At 32.1% G+C, this 19,437-nt stretch overlaps 1 protein-coding gene across 1 annotated transcript; it reads right to left on the bottom strand.

The window, feature by feature from the left end:
- Positions 1-4,535: 4,535 nt before the first annotated feature.
- On the bottom strand, positions 4,536-17,917 carry LOC132562711 (elongation of very long chain fatty acids protein 4-like). The gene is made up of 8 exons (XM_060227471.1): positions 17,860-17,917; positions 13,844-14,031; positions 11,125-11,208; positions 10,118-10,174; positions 7,294-7,408; positions 6,768-6,895; positions 5,518-5,762; positions 4,536-4,554 (listed from the first exon to the last, which is right to left on the bottom strand). Exons 1-8 carry the CDS (start codon positions 17,915-17,917, stop codon positions 4,536-4,538), a joined length of 894 nt encoding a protein of 297 aa, XP_060083454.1.
- Positions 17,918-19,437: the final 1,520 nt, after the last annotated feature.

Genomic DNA, 19,437 nt, shown 5'->3' with positions numbered 1-19,437 from the left:
CTCTTAATTATGAAATATACTTAGCGGTACTTTTATATATCTAGAAAATAAATAAACCTGATTCTATAAATCATTTCTGAATTTATATCAACCACGATTAAGAATTGCAGATTTATGTGATAGAATTGCATAACATGTGCAGAAATCACTTATTCCATCCAATTTTCCTATTGTGCAGACATTGTGTGCATGTTGTGTAACATTGTGCCACAACTGTCTCTACAGATGTTTATAACTTAATGCTAAATATTATTACTTATCAATAGACCATATAATACTTATTTCAGTGTTAAACTGTATTACTTATTGAAATAAGACTTATATACCTGTGTAATATTACTTATTAATCTATGTATTTATACAATGTATATGCCTATTTATAGACTGATTTCAATGAAACCTTCTACAAATTATTCCATTCCACAATAGCTTGAACTAATTTGAGTTACAATTTTTTTCTTTTTTTTTTTAAGCATAATCATGCCCCGTTTATTAGCAATCATGGCCATTGCGTAGAAAGGGCAAGAAATTTTTATTTCTCTTTGTTTCATGTGACCTCATATTTTCAGAGTTATGCCCCTTGTTATGGCAAATATGGGCATCGCGTACAAATGCAAGATGTTCAACTCTATTTCATTCCTTTCGAATCTGGCAATAAAACAGAGCACATCTCTGCTGACAAGAGGCAAAGTTTCTTACAGAATTTGTATCAAATGTGTGTAGCGAGTTTCATTTAAATAAGTATAGTATATAAATAACAGCACGAGAGAGCAGCGAAGTTAAATTTAACGAAATTGACAGAAAACATATGCTATAGATATGAGGTTGGGGGAAAAAACATAACAAAAGTTCAATATCCTTGCCACTTGCATCTCCATGCCACATTTCAAAAATCATTCAAACAGTATATTAAAACTTTCAGGCATTTTCAACACATGTTCTCAATATTACTACATATTTAGGTGGATATGATGGGCTTCCATCGTGCTTCCACCTGTGGTGGTCTTGTTACCTATATATTATTACTTATATACTAATGTAATATCATGTATTAACTGATGTGACGTTACTTACTTTTATTATTTTTAAAATGATGCAAAATTCAACTGTAACAAGTTTGAAAGAAGGTGATGGTGATTTCTATCAAAAATGGGAGAGTTGGCAGGTACAATAAAACAGTCACATTTTTCTTCTGTTATCCAGTATAAGAGTACAAGTCAATAACATATTAATTATACTGGAGCCGTATAAAATCATTATTTTACATGCATTCATTGTATTCGATTACTATATTTAAGCCAATTTGTTTGCTAGTTGAATCAGTTTGAGAAATAATTGGACACAAATAAAAATATCAATGGATTGTCTGAATAAGCAAACAGATAACACACTGGGATATAAATACATCAAACTTCCACAGCATGCCTACCTAGGTAGGCAAAATAAAACATACTAGCATCAAATAACACTGGAGGAAGATATACCACAAACATATGGATGGATATTATGCAAGAAATATTGGAGTGGTATGTAATGTGTACAATGTCTTTTTTTTTCAAAAAATAGCAAAAGTCAATCTGTTATCAAAATGTTACGTGATGAAAGGTCCAATACTTCTAACAATAACTTGCTTTAGAAATTTTATTTACGTTTACAAGTCATTTTTCCCACAATTATTTCTCATTAACACCTCAATGCTGTAAACCATTCTGACCTCCCAGAGTTACTGCCCTTCGTTGAACTCGTATGAAACCAGGGGAATATAATGGACTATTATATATCGCTTTTGAAACATTTCAATTACTAAATACATATAAAAACACCTCAATAAATATAACATTTTAACTGCATGAATTTTCTGTGGTAAATATTTTAATAGCTATAACAAGGACTGCATCTGAATGTTCAGAAATGTCAAGTTTTAAAAAACATTTCACTTTTGTTTTAATTCATTTCATGACAAATTTAATATATTTACATCATACATTCAAACATTCATATTTAAAATGAAACAGAAAAATGACGTAAAACAAATATTGTAAACATTGATGTATATCACAAAAGGTATGGAGAGATATTACACAGGAATGTCAGCATGTATAGATAGACAAAGACTTCATAAAAAACAAGAAAAACTAAAAATATCAAAAACATAAATAATAATGATAATTGAAAAATCAAAAAAAGATGAAATAATGAGAGCAATGAACTTAAAATATCAAAGATCTAAATTCCATTTCTGAAATGTTATTAATATCATATAGTAGCAATAGACATGCATATACTACACACATGTACTACACACACGTATTACACACATGCACAACACATATATGACACACATGTACTACACACATGTATTACACACATGTACTACACACATGCATGTATTATGTGTGTTCTACATAAGAAGTGAAAGTATGGTTTTATCTGTAAAATTACATCACAAGTATGACATTCAGTAATCAATTGATATCTGTTTAAAATGTCTATACCAGAAGGGGACTTTGGCTACTATGGTGATGTATCTTACCAAAATATCAATTTTATATACATTTATGTTACATACACATATCTAAAAGGCAAAAAGTAATCACTGTTTTGTTTTAGCAGGCCTCAATTTATCAAAACATTTTACTATTTCAAAAGTTTTGATGACGATACAATATATCTAATTTTTCAGGATTAAAATAAAAATGCCAAGAATCTAATAGGTTATTGGAAAACTCAAATGATTAGAAGTTTACCTTAATTACTTGTAAATGCAAACTGGTTTTTGAAATGTTCTCATAATTATACATACAAAAAAATGAAAAAAGTGAAAGACCATTGTTTATAATGTAAGTTTTCTAACATTTTTAGAATTGTTAAAAAGTAGTTCTTGTTAATTTGTTTTGTAAAAAGAGGAAACATAATATAAAAATTGCACTCTTTTTCCATCCGATGAGAGTGGACGACCAGATGTTCAGACTAGAAACTGCAGAATGACAGTGAGAAAAAGCACAGGACATACATCAGAAGGCGAAAATCACAAAATGTATATGTAATGATACTAATGTATGGAATAAAAGTGTGCTTATTCAACACTACACATACAGCACTATATGTGCTACTTTTTCATACTTAAGAAATGATTCTTGGTGACTTTTGGTAATATAAAATGTATTATGTAAAAAGAATAACTTTTGGTTATACAATGTCCTTTCCTGTAGAAAAGAGATTATAAAGCATCCAAAAATAACATTGATGTTTTCAAAAAATAAACATGGTCTTTCACCGACCAAGTTTCAAACGGTTAAACAGATTTTAAAAAAAGCAGCTTTCAACCACTGTTACTAATTTTCCTGATCTGTGCATCACAACAAATTAAGCTGTAACATTGTTTGATATCAATGTCAAACATTTTGGAGATTAACTTTCATTGTCTTGATTGGAATCTTGCAAAAGAAAACAGATTTACAGTGTTTTCAGAGAGAGGTAATCCCTTGCTACCAGCTGTGATATGGAATTATCCTGTATCACATTGTGTACATCCTTTCACAGCTATCCAACTGTTGATTTAACAAAAACAGTACTTCTACAAAATTATGCAGTCATTCAAGTTCAAGTGTATTTCATAAAACCCATTACAATTTATAGCAATGAAATAATGATGAATAATGAAAGCCACCAAGAATAAATAAATCTTTGAGGAAAAAATGGGAAAAAAAAGAGAGAGAGAGAGAAAATTATTTATATACGGCATTAAGTCTAAAGCCCACCCCTTTTTATAACTCTTCTGAAGGATGGCAAAAAATGCTAATACATTGTTCTGTAATAAGCCCACCCCTGACTTTGAGTCAGAGGTATGTAATCAATATGGATATGTGTCATACATGATCTTAGTTGCTTGAAAATTTAAGCACTTAATTCTTCAATAATTTCAAACTTCATTTCATGATTACCACACAATCTGGGACCTTATGTATATCTTGTATAGCACTGAACATCAGTAACTGACACAACAGAAACATTTTGCTTGATCATTTTTCCCTATTTTATTTTCAGTCAGAATTTCAAAACTATTCCGTTTTTCATAGTATTTTTCAAAGTTTGGAATCTGAGCATTGGTATACCATGTACCACTTCATCATTTCCTGTAAACAGACCTTCAGAGACTTTACAAAACAGCTAAGTCAACTTTCTCTAACACATTAATGGCATCATATTAAACAAATAAAGTATTTTACAAAAGTCTCTGACAATGATAGGTTCAGGACCTCATTTTCTATTAAATATGTTATTATCTACCTGCAGTGACTGGTAGTGCACAAACAAACAAAATTTATGTAACTGTAGTTGAAATATAGCTACTTTTCAGGTCAGTGACATCCACCTTTACAATACGAGCAGATTTCTGATTCCATGTAGAACAGGTATATCTAACACATGAAATATACTTCTTACTTCTGACAGGCAATACTCCACACAAAAAGTGACTTTTCATGTGTGATACTTGTCACGTAAATAATCCATACCAACAGTATGAAATGTCCTCATTTCTCTTCATGTTCACTGCAACATAAAAGTATCCTTTAACCAATTATCTCTTTAACTTTCGGGCAATAAACAAGCAATCAGAATTTATTTGAGACAAACTTTATCAATTACACATCAAATTATGACAACTACTTGAAGAATTGCACTGATCACATCCCACTCAGGGTAATAACAGTACATTAACAGTATGCAGTAAACAAGATTTAACTATGATACATTAACATTATCCATTTAACAAAGTCTAACTATGGTATGTTAACAGTATCCATAACAAGGTTTAAGACAATACATTCACAGTATCCATTAAACAAGGTTTAACTATGATACATTAACAGTATCCATTAAACAAGGTGTAACTATGGTACATTAATAATATCCATTAAACAAGGTTTAACTATGGTATGTTAACAGTATCCATAACAAGGTTTAACTATGATACATTAACAGTATCCATTAAACAAGGTTTAACTATGATACATTAACAGTATCCATTAAACAAGGTTTAACTATGATACATTAACAATATCCATTAAACAAGGTTTAACTATGATACATTAACAGTATCCATTAAACAAGGTTTAACTATGATACATTAACAATATCCATTAAACAAGGTTTAACTATGATACATTAACAGTATCCATTAAACAAGGTTTAACTATGATACATTAACAGTATCCATTAAACAAGGTTTAACTATGATACATTAACAATATCCATTAAACAAGGTTCAATAATGATACACTAAATGTGTCCATTAAACATTATTATCACTCTGAATAAGTGAACTAAGTTTCTTTGTTTCATTTGTAAAGTCTACTCAAGAAGCAACATTATTTTTGACCAATCATTGAAGATGTTTGCTTTGTTGATGGAATAAATAAAGTTAGATCTGATTGTTGAAGGTCAAGAAGTTTTCCTTGGAAATTTTTCTATTTTGTGACCTTGTTGGAGAAATCCTTGATTAAATACCCTTACCTGTTCATATGTCCATTGGATATGCCATTGTGTGCATCTGTAACGACCTTCCTGGATGCCCCATCCTTGCGGGCCTTGGTTTTCATAGACTTTGCTTTCTTAGTGTAGGTCTGATAGTAGAAGTTGGTAAAGAGGAAGATGTGTGACATGACATAACAGACCAATGCCCAGTTATAGCCATTAGGGTAGCCACAGCTCAAATAGATTGAATATGCTGTGTGACCAAAGATCCACCAGAACTGCACCTGTTGTACAAAGTTATACATTGTTCATAGAATAAAAATCTAATTGGCATAAGAAGAATATTATCATTTCTTTTTCAATCTTTCAAAATTTCACAACTGGATTGAAACATTTAAACAAAGAGGCTATATCTATCAAATAGATCAAGAAAATGGAAAATTGAAAAATAAACTACCATTGTTGTTGTTTATTTTATTTTCAAAGTTTATTCTACTCTTGAAAATAACAAAAAACAAAACTTTTACAGTATCCAAAAGTAATCAAATTGAGGGCTAGCAACAAATATCATGTAAAAAAAGTGATTGTTAGACTTGAAATAAAGATAGATGAATTTTCCATGACGTAGAGACCAAAGGAAACATGAATAAAATTTGAGAAAGATGCATTCAGTACTTCTCAAGAAATAGGGAAATCAATCTTTGCTAAGCAAATTCCAAGATGGCAGACTCTTGGCCATTTTGTATTTCTGATCAGTGCCAAAATCAATCAGGCACAAGTAGGGATCAAGGTAAATATACACATGAAATTTGAGAAAGATCCATCAGGTATTTCTCAAGAAATAGAGATAACAAGCTTGCAAAGTCAAAATCAAAGGTGGCTCCCTGTCAACCATTTTAATTTTTCTGATCAGACCCAAAATCAATTGGGCACAACTATGGACCAAGGGGATCCTACAAATGAAATTAAAAAAAGATCCATCGAGTACTTCTCAAAAAATTGTAATAACAAACTTCATTGAAAAAATCCAAGATACCTGGCTGTCAGCCATTTCATTTTTCTGATCAGTCTGCAAATCAAACATGCACAACTAAGGACCAATTTGAACCCACATATGAAATTTAAAAAAAATGAAAAAGATCCATCCAGTAACAAAAATTGTTTACAGACAGAAGGACGGACGGACGGACAGCCCACAGATGTAGGGCAATTTGAATAGCTCACTGTCTGATGATGGTGGACTTGAAAATCCTTCTGGTCCTGGCAGTTATCACCTGTAATAGACTTACCAGTTGAAGAGCTGTCATGTACTGCTTCCACCAAAGAAACTTCTGCATTTGAGGTCCCATGGCAGCCAGGAAGTAGTAGGAATACATGAGGATGTGGATAAAACTGTTGATACTCCCTGACAGGTAAGCTGTGTAGATACATAACATTGATTATTACAGATTATCATTACAGATCTATATTACTACTGAAATGATAATTTCAGGCAAAAAATCTTAAAAATCAAAATTATACAATTTATCCTTGAGAAATGATTTATAAAGTGAATACATTATATTACACAGTAATTTGTTGACTGAATCCAGCTGTATTTGGTTGGCATTTCTTACATGAATGCTTTTTTGTAATAAAGATAACATATAAAAATTAGGTTGTGTCATTCAAATATATAATAATGTAAATACTAATATAAAATTAAGAGGATTATACACTTTTTAAAGCATATCTGAACAAAATAATGAGATTGGCCCTCCTGGATAAACTCTACAATTTACACAAACATTTTTGTTGTGAGGACAACACACTTACATTCTCCTCCTGGTACAAACTTCACTCCAATCCACCAGAGCAGGGGCATGGTAGAGTGATGGTATACATGTAGGAAAGATATCTGTCGGTTCTTTTTACGCAACACAAAGAAAAACTGTCAAAGAAATTAAGAGCCAATTAGCTGAGTGCTACTGAACACATGACCCTAACTTAAAGGAGACATGATGTTTTTAACTATGAACATAGTACAAACTTCATTGGGATAGTATAATGCTGGTACCAAGGAGAGGAATTAATCTGATCACATTTCTAACATACTACATCTCTGTTCATATTTGCTCTTTTCCTTCCATGCCTTATTCATATGTAACGGATCAGATCTCTTTTCCAAGCCTACAATGTACACTTGTAACAAGAGTTGATCAGATCTCCCTTCCAAGCCTATACAGTATACTTGTAACAAGAGTTGATCAGACTCAATCCAAGCCTGTACAGTACATCTGTAACAAGAGTTGATCAGACTCCCAAGCCTGTACAGTACACTTGTAACAAGAGTTGATCAGACTCAATCCAAGCCTGTACAGTACATTTGTAACAAGAGTTGATCAGACTCCCTTCCAAGCCTGTACAGTACACTTGTAACAAGAGTTGATCAGACTCCCTTCCAAGCCTGTACAGTACACTTGTAACAAGAGTTGATCAGACTTCCAAGCCTGTACAGTACACTTGTAACAAGAGTTGATCAGACTCCCAAGCCTGTACAGTACATTTGTAACAAGAGTTGATCAGACTCCCAAGCCTGTACAGTACACTTGTAACAAGAGTTGATCAGACTCCCTTCCAAGCCTGTACAGTACACTTGTAACAAGATCTCCTTTTCATCAATACATACTGGAAGTTGAGAAGACATTATCAAATAAAATCATTCACTTGACCAATAACCTTCATCTAAATGTTTTGATTTTTTCTTATCAAATATTTTTTACTGAAATTGTTTTCAAAATTTTCAAATCAATATTTCAGGAATTAATAGACCTTGGAATTTAAGTTCAAGGTCAAACAGTTTAAATAATAGTACAATGCATGTCTGTGGGCTTATTTTATTCTTCCTTTGAAACAAATGTAAACAAGTTTTGAACAGTTGTTATTGTGTAAAATGCACTGTGTTATCTGGACTTGTTCTGTTACAACAAAACTTAATTATTTCACACTAGAGCCCTACCCTCAAGAGAGTTGTTGCCATGGCAACACAGAATAATATATTGCTGTGGTAAAATAGTCCTCTGTCAACTGACAATCTATAACACAGCTGAGCACTAATACAATAACTATCAATATTTAATGAGATATGCATCACGGAAATGTGTGGCATATATTTCCTGGTCACCAGCATTTCCAATACACTGCCCTCAGTAGTTTCCTGTAGGCACATAGGGGATTATTATCTGGTGCTGCACAGCTGCTAAATCTACTTAGTAGATGCATATTGGAATGAATATACATACATGTACAATGTTTCTATCAAGGTCCTCCTGTGCTTGATTCATTAAGAATTTCTGACTTGGAGTTAAAAGAAATCATTCCAGCAACAACTACATCTGTTTTGAACTCCATGTATACCAACATAACCATCTGTCTACATGGTGTCCCTTTTTTTCCTTGAATACTCAAGGCATTGCATTATATATCACATGATTTAAAGGTTAGGAGAATGAAAGCTGCCCTAAAGCACTTATTGTTGATAGTCTGTTAAAACCCCAAAAAAAACAGAGTTAACAACCACATTGGCCGACATTCAAGGTAAAATGACCCAACCTGATAAAAGATCAATTCTCAAACAATTTCATTAAACAATGAACTTAACAGATTTAGAGAGATATGATATGCAGTCTTTAGGTGCAAACTTCCCTCAGCCTCATTATGAGATCACAGGGATAAAATACATCACTATATCAACAGATTGTTCTAATCTAACCTAAATACTGCCATTGTTAATCGCAATCATTACTAGCTTATATTAGATCTTTTTGTATTATTACAGAAGTGCAGTTTATGAACAAACACAAACTTGTCTAGACGGTTTGAAGTAATAATTATTAATCATTAATTATTATTTATTATTAATATAATATAATTATATTATTATTAATAATAATTAAGCTTATGCAGAGAAAATATAAACACATAACATAAGGCTACATGTGAGTGAACATGTTCTCCGTGTGATAAGTTAATTGTCATTGGTCAGTCTGATCACATGACTAGTCAAGTTTTGCAGACCATGCGACAGAATAGTTTTTCTTCAGCCTTCAGCAGCAGCAACAGCAATGTATTTTGTGCCAATAGTGTTTTTATCCCCCAACACCCCACCACTCTACCATAACAGGTGATGCCTGGGGACTATAACAGCTCAAAAATTCATAAGGCATTATAAGTAGTAAACACTTGCCAGTTTCAAAGCATGGATAAATTGTACCTTTCCCCTTTCTTTAAAGGGAGTTAGGGTATAGGCACTCAGCTCTGCAGCACATTAGGCGTCTTACTTCATTATGTAATTTGTAAATCCCTAAAGAATTTTTATATAGAATTTTCTCCCTTCAGCCATATGGACTTGGTCAGCAGCTTCTCCTGCTAAGCTTATTTAAGTATTTATAAGTCAACTGGGTCTAACTGAAGTCTAGTCAAATACCACAGTCGTTATAGCCCCTTATGTTATTATGTTGATGATTAATATATGTGTAGTTACAGTTTATATTCCTCTTGTATTTTTTTGCTAACAAATTTTGCATTTAAGAAAAAGGTATTACGATGCTGAAATAATCATAGGAATAAATGAGAATCCACATTAAACATATGTACTTACAGTATCCATGAATTCTATGATCTTGGAGAAATAAAACCACCAGCATACATTGGCCAGCTGTAAGACAACATACACATCACTAATGTAAGTTTACAAGAAAAGGAATATAACTTGCTTAATTATAGAAATTTTGTACTTATCCAGTGAACATTACACTACCATGAGGGTCACTGTGGCCTTGATATCAAGGTCAAAGGTCAACTTGTGACTTTTCAACAAATTCTTGTCCAGGCGATAACATTTAAACCTTTTAAGATGTCTTTATGAAAATTGATGATTATTTTTATCACCAAGAAGTGCAGTACACTGCCGTTACCTCACTTTGACCTTGACCTTAAAGTTACAAAATGTAATTAATATTTGATATTTGATTTAGTAATTTTAATACTATTGACCAATTCTGATGAAGAATGAACTATCCTGTTATTATACATGCATTAATTAGAAAGTTTAGTATATACACTTGTCTATGCCAGAGCCATCAATGCATTGTTCACAGAAACACAGCGTCAAATAAAAATAATAATTGTGAGTATTTTTTTCTTGCACACAAATCCTACTTCAAAAGCAGCAAATTTACATTTTTGCTTGAAAGAGGGGACAATTTTTTTATCATAACAATTTCTTTAGTTTCATCTTAAACTTTCAGTTAGAATTCATCATCATCATCATCATCATCATCATCATCATCTATCTCTACTGGGATAAAGTCATCAAACACAATGGAGTATCAAAATTATTTTGAAAACAAGATGTGTTTATGAAACACTATGCCACGGTTGCAACATTAAAACTGTATTGTGTAAGACATGCTAAATACATGCACACTTTGCAATAGTTATGGCCAATGGTCACATGGTGAAAGTTTTTGGTACCAATGGAAAGGTCTTTCAGATAGCATGAAACAATATGCCCCCGATCGTTTGTTTTGAGGCATAAAAAATTATCCCCAAAGTTTAATTATTTTACAATTTGTTTTAACTTGTCTCTAAGACCTGTTCTCTTACCCTCACTGGCAGTGCATCAGTGGAGTAGTCCATGGACTGGCACCACTTGTTAAAGGCAGGGTTCAACCATGAAGTCATCAAAAACTGTCAAATATATAAGATATCAGAAACAGGTCAAACAAAAACTTCAAATGCACAACATAACAGAAGTATGTCTAAAAATATCAATCACTCTCTGTCACAGATATAGGTCAAACACACAAGGTAACAGAAATAGGTCAACAAAAACTGTCAAACACACAAGGTAACAGAAATAGGTCAATCACAAGTGTCAAACACACAAGGTAACAGAAACAGGTAAAAAAAAACTGTCAAACACACAAGGTAACAGAAATAGGTCAATCACAAGTGTCAAACACACAAGGTAACAGAAATAGGTCAATCACAAGTGTCAAACACACAAGGTAACAGAAATAGGTCAATCACAAGTGTCAAACACACAAGGTAACAGAAATAGGTCAATCACAAGTGTCAAACACACAAGGTAACAGAAATAGGTCAATCACAAGTGTCAAACACACAAGGTAACAGAAATAGGTCCATCACAAGTGTCAAACACACAAGGTAACAGAAATAGGTCAATCACAAGTGTCAAACACACAAGGTAACAGAAATAGGTCAATCACAAGTGTCAAACACACAAGGTAACAGAAATATGTCAATCACAAGTGTCAAACACACAAGGTAACAGAAATAGGTCAGTCACAAGTGTCAAACACACAAGGTAACAGAAATAGGTAAAAAAAAACCTGTCAAACACACAAGGTAACAAGAACATATTACTGTCATGTTCATTTTGTTTTAATGTTTTACTTCTTTTTCCAGCTGGAACTTGTTCTTTTCTAATCTCCTGCACCATCATGAAACGACTTGAGTTTTCACACTTTTGCATGACATATCATTTGTTTTCTTAACAACATATTCTTTAAACAATTTTTTTGTGCATTTTCAGATTCAAGGCCATTTCAAAAGAGAACTTTATCAAAAATTACCTTGAGATTTGTCTTCAGTAGAGTGAAAAAAATTCAAATTATGGAAAATCAGAAAGTTTGTTTGAAAAAATTCAAGTGTCTTAATGGTTGTTTACTTCATTAATCAGAATTAATTACAACATATTTCTATCACAGAATATAAACAAACTAAACAACATCACTAACAACATAAATCACAATCTGATTAGTCATATTACAAGAATCACAGCATCAGGGAATTTTTTTTTTCAATTTAAACTAGCTTACATATATCTATCCCTGGAAAGTTCCCCACATGGTTGTATGTAGCAATTTAATCTATAAATCAGCACAGCTAAACTTCCCTTAGTACATGTGTTGTGCATAGTGTTGTGAATCTGACTGTATGAATTAAATTTTATTATCAAGTTGAACCAAATGACCATTACCTACAGTTCATATGAATTCCATTTATCTTTAGTCCAAAGGGACGCCAATGAAAAATACTGTTAGTGTGGAAGAAGATTAGGGAAAAAAATGATATATATTTAAAAACAAAATGTTATACCATGCAATCTTTGACATATTTCATAACCAGTTATTAAGTCCTCTACCAACTTCCCGGCTATTGAGAAGTAGAATGTTAAATCACACTGAAAAACTACGAACCAAACCTATATGAAGTGATCTACACAATGATTCTCAGGATGCTTCCATTTCCGAGATATATTGTCAATCTACAGAACATATCAAAGTCTTCTTTTAACGTTGTTGTTTCATAGAAATTAATTCAATATACATCATATATACAAAGAGTCTTTCGTCGAGGTTGATATATGAAATTATCATCCCGGAACAGATATATTCACCAAGGACACAGTTTAAGTTTTAAAGTGTCAAGCGTCCGATGGACCAAAGACAAACTAATACATCAATGATAACTTTCAAGTTTTATATGAGAAGTAAAGCATTGCAAACGATACAAATCCCTTCCCTTCCATTTGATCAAAATCTGTTGAGAAATGAAGTTGCTAGATCAATGGCAAAGATTTTCTATAAATAGTAACAGTGAACTTAATGTTGACCATGGCACACTAAAACATGAACTTGTTAAAGGTATTGAGATACTTGACCAATATGTGAAATTTGATCAAATCCGTTGAGAAATGAGGTTGCTGGAGTAATGACAAAAAGTTAACATACATAGGAACGGAATGCTATATCCTCATCGCAGTCGTTACAAGGGGATATTAAACACGAAAGACAGATTACCTAGCATCCCAAAAAGTCATACCAAAGAGGATAATGATCATTAAGTTGTAGTACTGATAACAAAGTGTTTGTCATCAGTTGTTGTCATCAAATGGAGGCAGAGACAACAATGAATTTGACAAAGACAATATGTTCAACAAGACCTGTATGGAGCTACAAGTCAAAATTTATTGTTGCAGATACTCCAGCAAGCTTGTTTTAAAAAAGTACATCACAGGTTTTTATAAACTGATAGACTGACCCAATTGAGTTTTGGCTAACATTTAGAAGAAAGTTACCATGTATGAAAATATATAACTGCTCAAACAGGCAGAATTTGTATATTTGCCTCTATTCCCTGAGTTGAAATATAATTTGTTTACACTGAATAATAAATAATTATTAAATGGACTGACAAACTAGAATTTAATGAATTTATAAAAAAGATACTGCCCAGTAGACGAAATATTTTTTTCCTTGATCCATCTACAAGAGGAACTGGATAAAAGCTGAATTACCTCATAGAATATGTATGCATTAAGGAGAACGAGACAGAGGTTATAGATCATGAGACCATTCTTTATTTCCAGTGCCTTCCTGTCCCTCATCCATCGCTGACCCTGTATGACTAAGATTAGGTACAAAATCACCAGAGATACTGTAGGTAACGGTGATGACATCAACAGCCATCCTGACGTACGTGGATCTGAAACAAAATGAGCAATCTTTCTAAACCATGGTTTATATAATAAATATTGGTACCAAAAAGATAATATTCACTACCAATTTTTAATGTTTTTCATTTTCTGCTATCGGCACTAATGACCTGTACATTTTGTCATCTTGGACCAGTACTACTAACAATATAAGCTTCATTAGGAAATAAAAAATGGTGGGGTATCTGTACAATCATGTTTGTTAACTTTGACTGTCCACAGGTAGCTTAAACAATGTGTAACAAAACCCATCAACAGGGGAGAGAAGGAATGCTAGGATTTGTCATGAATACAATGTAGGTATGTTACTCAGCACAGTACATGAAATATAAAACTGCATATTAGCAACAACCTTTTATTTTTTTGGAATTCATTGAGAATATTAGCAACAATCTTTTATTTTTTTGGAATTCATTGAGAATATTAGCAACAATCTTTTATTTTTTTGGAATTCATTGAGAATACAACAATCTTTTATTTTTTTGGAATTCATTGAGAATATTAGCAACAATCTTTTATTTTTTTGGAATTCATTGAGAATATTAGCAACAATCTTTTATTTTTTTGGAATTCATTGAGAATATTAGCAACAATCTTTTATTTTTTTGGAATTCATTGAGAATATTAGCAACAATCTTTTATTTTTTTGGAATTCATTGAGAATATTAGCAACAATCTTTTATTTTTTTGGAATTCATTGAGAATATTAGCAACAATCTTTTATTTTTTTGGAATTCATTGAGAATATTAGCAACAATCTTTTATTTTTTTGGAATTCATTGAGAATATTAGCAACAATCTTTTATTTTTTTGGAATTCATTGAGAATATTAGCAACAATCTTTTATTTTTTTGGAATTCATTGAGAATATTAGCAACAATCTTTTATTTTTTTGGAATTCATTGAGAATATTAGCAACAATCTTTTATTTTTTTGGAATTCATTGAGAATATTAGCAACAATCTTTTATTTTTTTGGAATTCATTGAGAATATTAGCAACAATCTTTTATTTTTTTGGAATTCATTGAGAATATTAGCAACAATCTTTTATTTTTTTGGAATTCATTGAGAATATTAGCAACAATCTTTTATTTTTTTGGAATTCATTGAGAATATTAGCAACAATCTTTTATTTTTTTGGAATTCATTGAGAATATTAGCAACAATCTTTTATTTTTTTGGAATTCATTGAGAATATTAGCAACAATCTTTTATTTTTTTGGAATTCATTGAGAATATTAGCAACAATCTTTTATTTTTTTGGAATTCATTGAGAATATTAGCAACAATCTTTTATTTTTTTGGAATTCATTGAGAATATTAGCAACAATCTTTTATTTTTTTGGAATTCATTGAGAATATTAGCAACAATCTTTTATTTTTTTGGAATTCATTGAGAATATTAGCAACAATCTTTTATTTTTTTGGAATTCATTGAGAATATTAGCAACAATCTTTTATTTTTTTGGAATTCATTGAGAATATTAGCAACAATCTTTTATTTTTTTGGAATTCATTGAGAATATTAGCAACAATCTTTGCCGAGTGTTAAGTCTATGACATAATAAATCACTGTGGTAGATCTAGGCCTACTCTCTATCCAAGCTAAGTTTGTTGACAATTTTAAAGCATTCAATAAGTAGCATTAATAATTTTTATCTGAGTTTGATGTTCCAAATTGTGCAAAGGACCAACTTTCCTTGACAATTACTTAGACTGCAACCATCACAATTTTATAGGGTTGTCCTTGGCTAGGTTTGAGGAAAAATGTTTAATTTTGCATAACCTTCATTTCCAACGAATGGAATTAATCCTTTATATGAATCTATTTTACATGCAAAGGGAATTACCAGGTATTCTTTTTAAATAACAACTCAAATTTAGCTTAAAATAAGCCTGAAAATTTGAAAATAACATTCAGCTGTTGATTTAACCTAGTAAAAGTTGCTCATCGCTATGTACCTCCTCCATTCCTTGCACCCTTATTGGTGTCCAGTATAACAGTGTCTGAACGTACTGGTTTTTAAAAAATGAGGAATTACTATTTCCCATAGATTGTATACCTTTGATGTAGTTTTTGGTCTGATCCTTCCATTGTATTTTTCTCTGGCATGATATCATTGAGTATACTGTATTGTGTGTCAGTCCTTAGACATCAACTAATTACTGTTTATAAAAAATATCAACTCCAGAACAAATACAATTATTTTATTTGAAAGATTAAACTAATTTTGAAAGTTTGGAAAATAAAACAAAGAGTGAATGCTTAATTTACGGTCAAGAAAATGTCACTATAAATAGTGTAGTTCTCTCAGTTTTTATTTAGTAAAATCAAGGGTATGAAGGTTTTTAATCCTAAAGATAGAAATTCATAAAACTTGGTTAAAAAAAGCAGCAAAGGTAAACAATCTCAAATATTTATGTTTTATCAATGTTTAGATTTCTTCACATAACCCTCCCACTAATACTTTCATGTAGCAAATGGTGTCCAATCACTATGCCAACCCCTTCCCCCCCACTCCTCTACACACCCCTCCCCACTTGACCAATCCTACATTGTCCCCTATAACTCACCTATATTATCCCCTATAATTCACCTATACCATCCCCTATAACTCACCTATATCATCCCCTATAACTCACCTATACAATCCCCTATATCTCACCTACACCATCCCCTATAACTCTCCTATACCATCCCTATAACTCACCTATACTATCCCCTATAATTCACCTATATTATCCCCTATAACTCACCTATACCATCCCCTATAACTCACCTATATCATCCCCTATAATTCACCTATATCATCCCCTATAAATCACCTATATTATCCCCTATAATTCACCTATATTATCCCCTATCCCCTATAACTCACCTATACCATCCCCTATAACTCACCTATACCATCCCCTATAACTCATAACTCACCTATACCATCCCCTATAACTCATAACTCACCTATACCATCCCCTATAACTCACCTATACCATCCCCTATAACTCACCTATATCATCCCCTATAACTCACCTACACCATCCCCTATTACTCTCCTATACCATCCCTATAACTCACCTATACCATCCCCTATAACTCACCTATATCATCCCCTATAACAACAGAGTAAAAATTAAAGCAGACAGAAGTCGTGAAAGTCCTGAAGAACTGGATAGCAGTAAAGGATTGCCATTGTCACCAATGGGCTAAGGTTAGATTATTTATCAAATTTTGTAATATACAGACAAAGGGTCACTAGTTTGATTCCCAGCAGAAGCTAACTATTACACTATCATTGAGACAAAAGTTGTTAGAGCTGCAATTGTTTGCTAACTACATTTTCCTTGTGTGATTTAGAAATCTAGGCAATAAGAATGTCTAGACTGATGATTAAAACATTACTGCAAGTATTTCTTAAGTTTCAGCTATATCTCACAGGTAGAAGTAGGTGTTGTTCATGGAAACCATGATTGTGGAACCACAATACAAAATGGTCATTATATTGAACTTTCAATGACGCCAATAAAAATCACATTGATAGCCACAGGCTTCTCATTATTCCTCATCAATTTTCAGCTCAATGGCTCCAGTGGAACTTGAGAAGTTTAAAATGTATTTTTAAATGTCTAATTCATATTTTGGACTGACCCACACAATAACAACATTCAAGGTTTGGACTTTCTCATGATCATTTCAGGCAAGCTACAGCTGATTCACAATAATGAAACTTGAGAAGAGGTTAAAATTGTAAAAAAAAATTTAAGAACATTGACCTTTTGAGTCAGATGACCAAAATATGCATTCAGACTTAGATATTACCTGTTGCCTCTTTCATGATCCAGTTATATTCATGGTAGACTCTAGTTACTGACCACATCTTTGTAAACACCTACTGAATCTGAAAATGGAAAATGAATTAAGTGATTCAAATCTATTATTGAAGAGAAATTAGGTCGCACACATCTATCACGGAAGATAAATCAGGTCATATATATCTAACGTGAAAGATAAATCACTTCACAGACATCTTATATGGAAGAACAGAATCTGACAAAGCAGATGATGTGACATCTATAAGCCCATTTAACAGGACTATGACATGCCTATAGACTAAAAAATATACTTATGATATAAGTAAATTTTACATAAATTGTGGCCCTCATTTCAGAACAATACATTTCTTATTTGGATTGACCAACACTTACATGGTGAGTGTTGTCAGTAAATCAGAAGACACTTCTCCTGGCCTTATTCTCAATTGTACTTCCCATATAAATTTCTTTTGTCTACATTTTGTTCTCATATTTCATTGATTATGAATCTGAATGAAGATTTTGTTAACATGAGTATTTTTGTTGCTTTTCAATGGTAATTATGATATCACCTGTCTGTTTGTAATGATGGGATTGAGGGAAGGATGACATAAAGTATTACATCCATGTGCCTTCCAGCTGATTCTTAATTCATTAAACATTTCTGATGATGACATTATGTTAAGTTTCCATACACCATTCCCCATACCTCTCAGTAATTATCCTTTTTGTTCAGCCTTTCCTCACACCTATGACTTTACTGGCCAACTGGTACTGTTATATTAAAGCTGATCATTAGATTTTCCAATTATTTGGAAAGACATTGCCATTTCTCCCCAATATGTTAGAAAATTGCAAGTCCATTATATTGTATGAATGCAATGCAATTTCCCCCACTTTCTCCCCATTTTATCATAATATAAACATACATTGGTATATCATTTATAATATCTGATTAATGCACTCAACAATTATATTAGAAAATGAAATGATACACATCCAAATGTGTATTTACTGAAGTTCTCGATTATAATACACCTGAATCACACGAACCCTTGTGATGGGCTACTGTTATAAGATCAGTGATCAATCTACATACGAGTCACGACTCCTGTACTCATAGAATTTCGATGAGACTCACAGAATTTTTGCAAATACTTAAATTATACAATACAGGACCCATTCTTTTTAGCAAGTTGAAAAATGACTCCTAAAATTAAAATGTAGATTAATTACTGTAAGACGTGTAGCTAGGATGCATAAATTTTATATCATATAAAACCTAAAACTAGTAAAGCATGTGGTCAAGAATCATCAAAGATATAGGCCTACCGCAGACTGATCCGACAGTTTGGTCCAGGAACTATCAGTCAAGTGTCGTGTTACTAATGTGCAGATGTGTATCAGTGGACGTCTGCCGTAGTTTTAAACACGTGGTTTACTAAACCCACAACATCATTAAAACAGCAAGTTTACATTAATGTAGTTAGTTACGCATGACTGACAATGCAGTAGTCGATTTAGTAATGTTTAAAATAATTAAGTAAACATACCTGCAAGTGCAGAATAGCTTTACGTTATGAAT

Source organism: Ylistrum balloti, unplaced genomic scaffold, assembly GCF_031769215.1.
Source record: "Ylistrum balloti isolate Yb309-2 unplaced genomic scaffold, AGI_CSIRO_Ybal_v1 Utg371490, whole genome shotgun sequence".
NCBI classification, from domain to species: Eukaryota; Metazoa; Mollusca; class Bivalvia; order Pectinida; family Pectinidae; genus Ylistrum; species Ylistrum balloti.
This window is presented reverse-complemented; position numbering and strand designations above follow the sequence as displayed.

Coding starts and splice junctions, on each gene's coding strand:
- LOC132562711 (XM_060227471.1), bottom strand. CDS start 17,917: ATGTGGTCAGTAACTAGAGTCTACCATGAATATAACTGGATCATGAAA. Junction 11,209..13,843: donor ATGCATACATATTCTATGAG/GTAATTCAGCTT, acceptor TATATTTGACAG/TTTTTGATGACTTCATGGTT. Junction 6,896..7,293: donor GTTTGTACCAGGAGGAGAAT/GTAAGTGTGTTG, acceptor GTATCTACACAG/CTTACCTGTCAGGGAGTATC.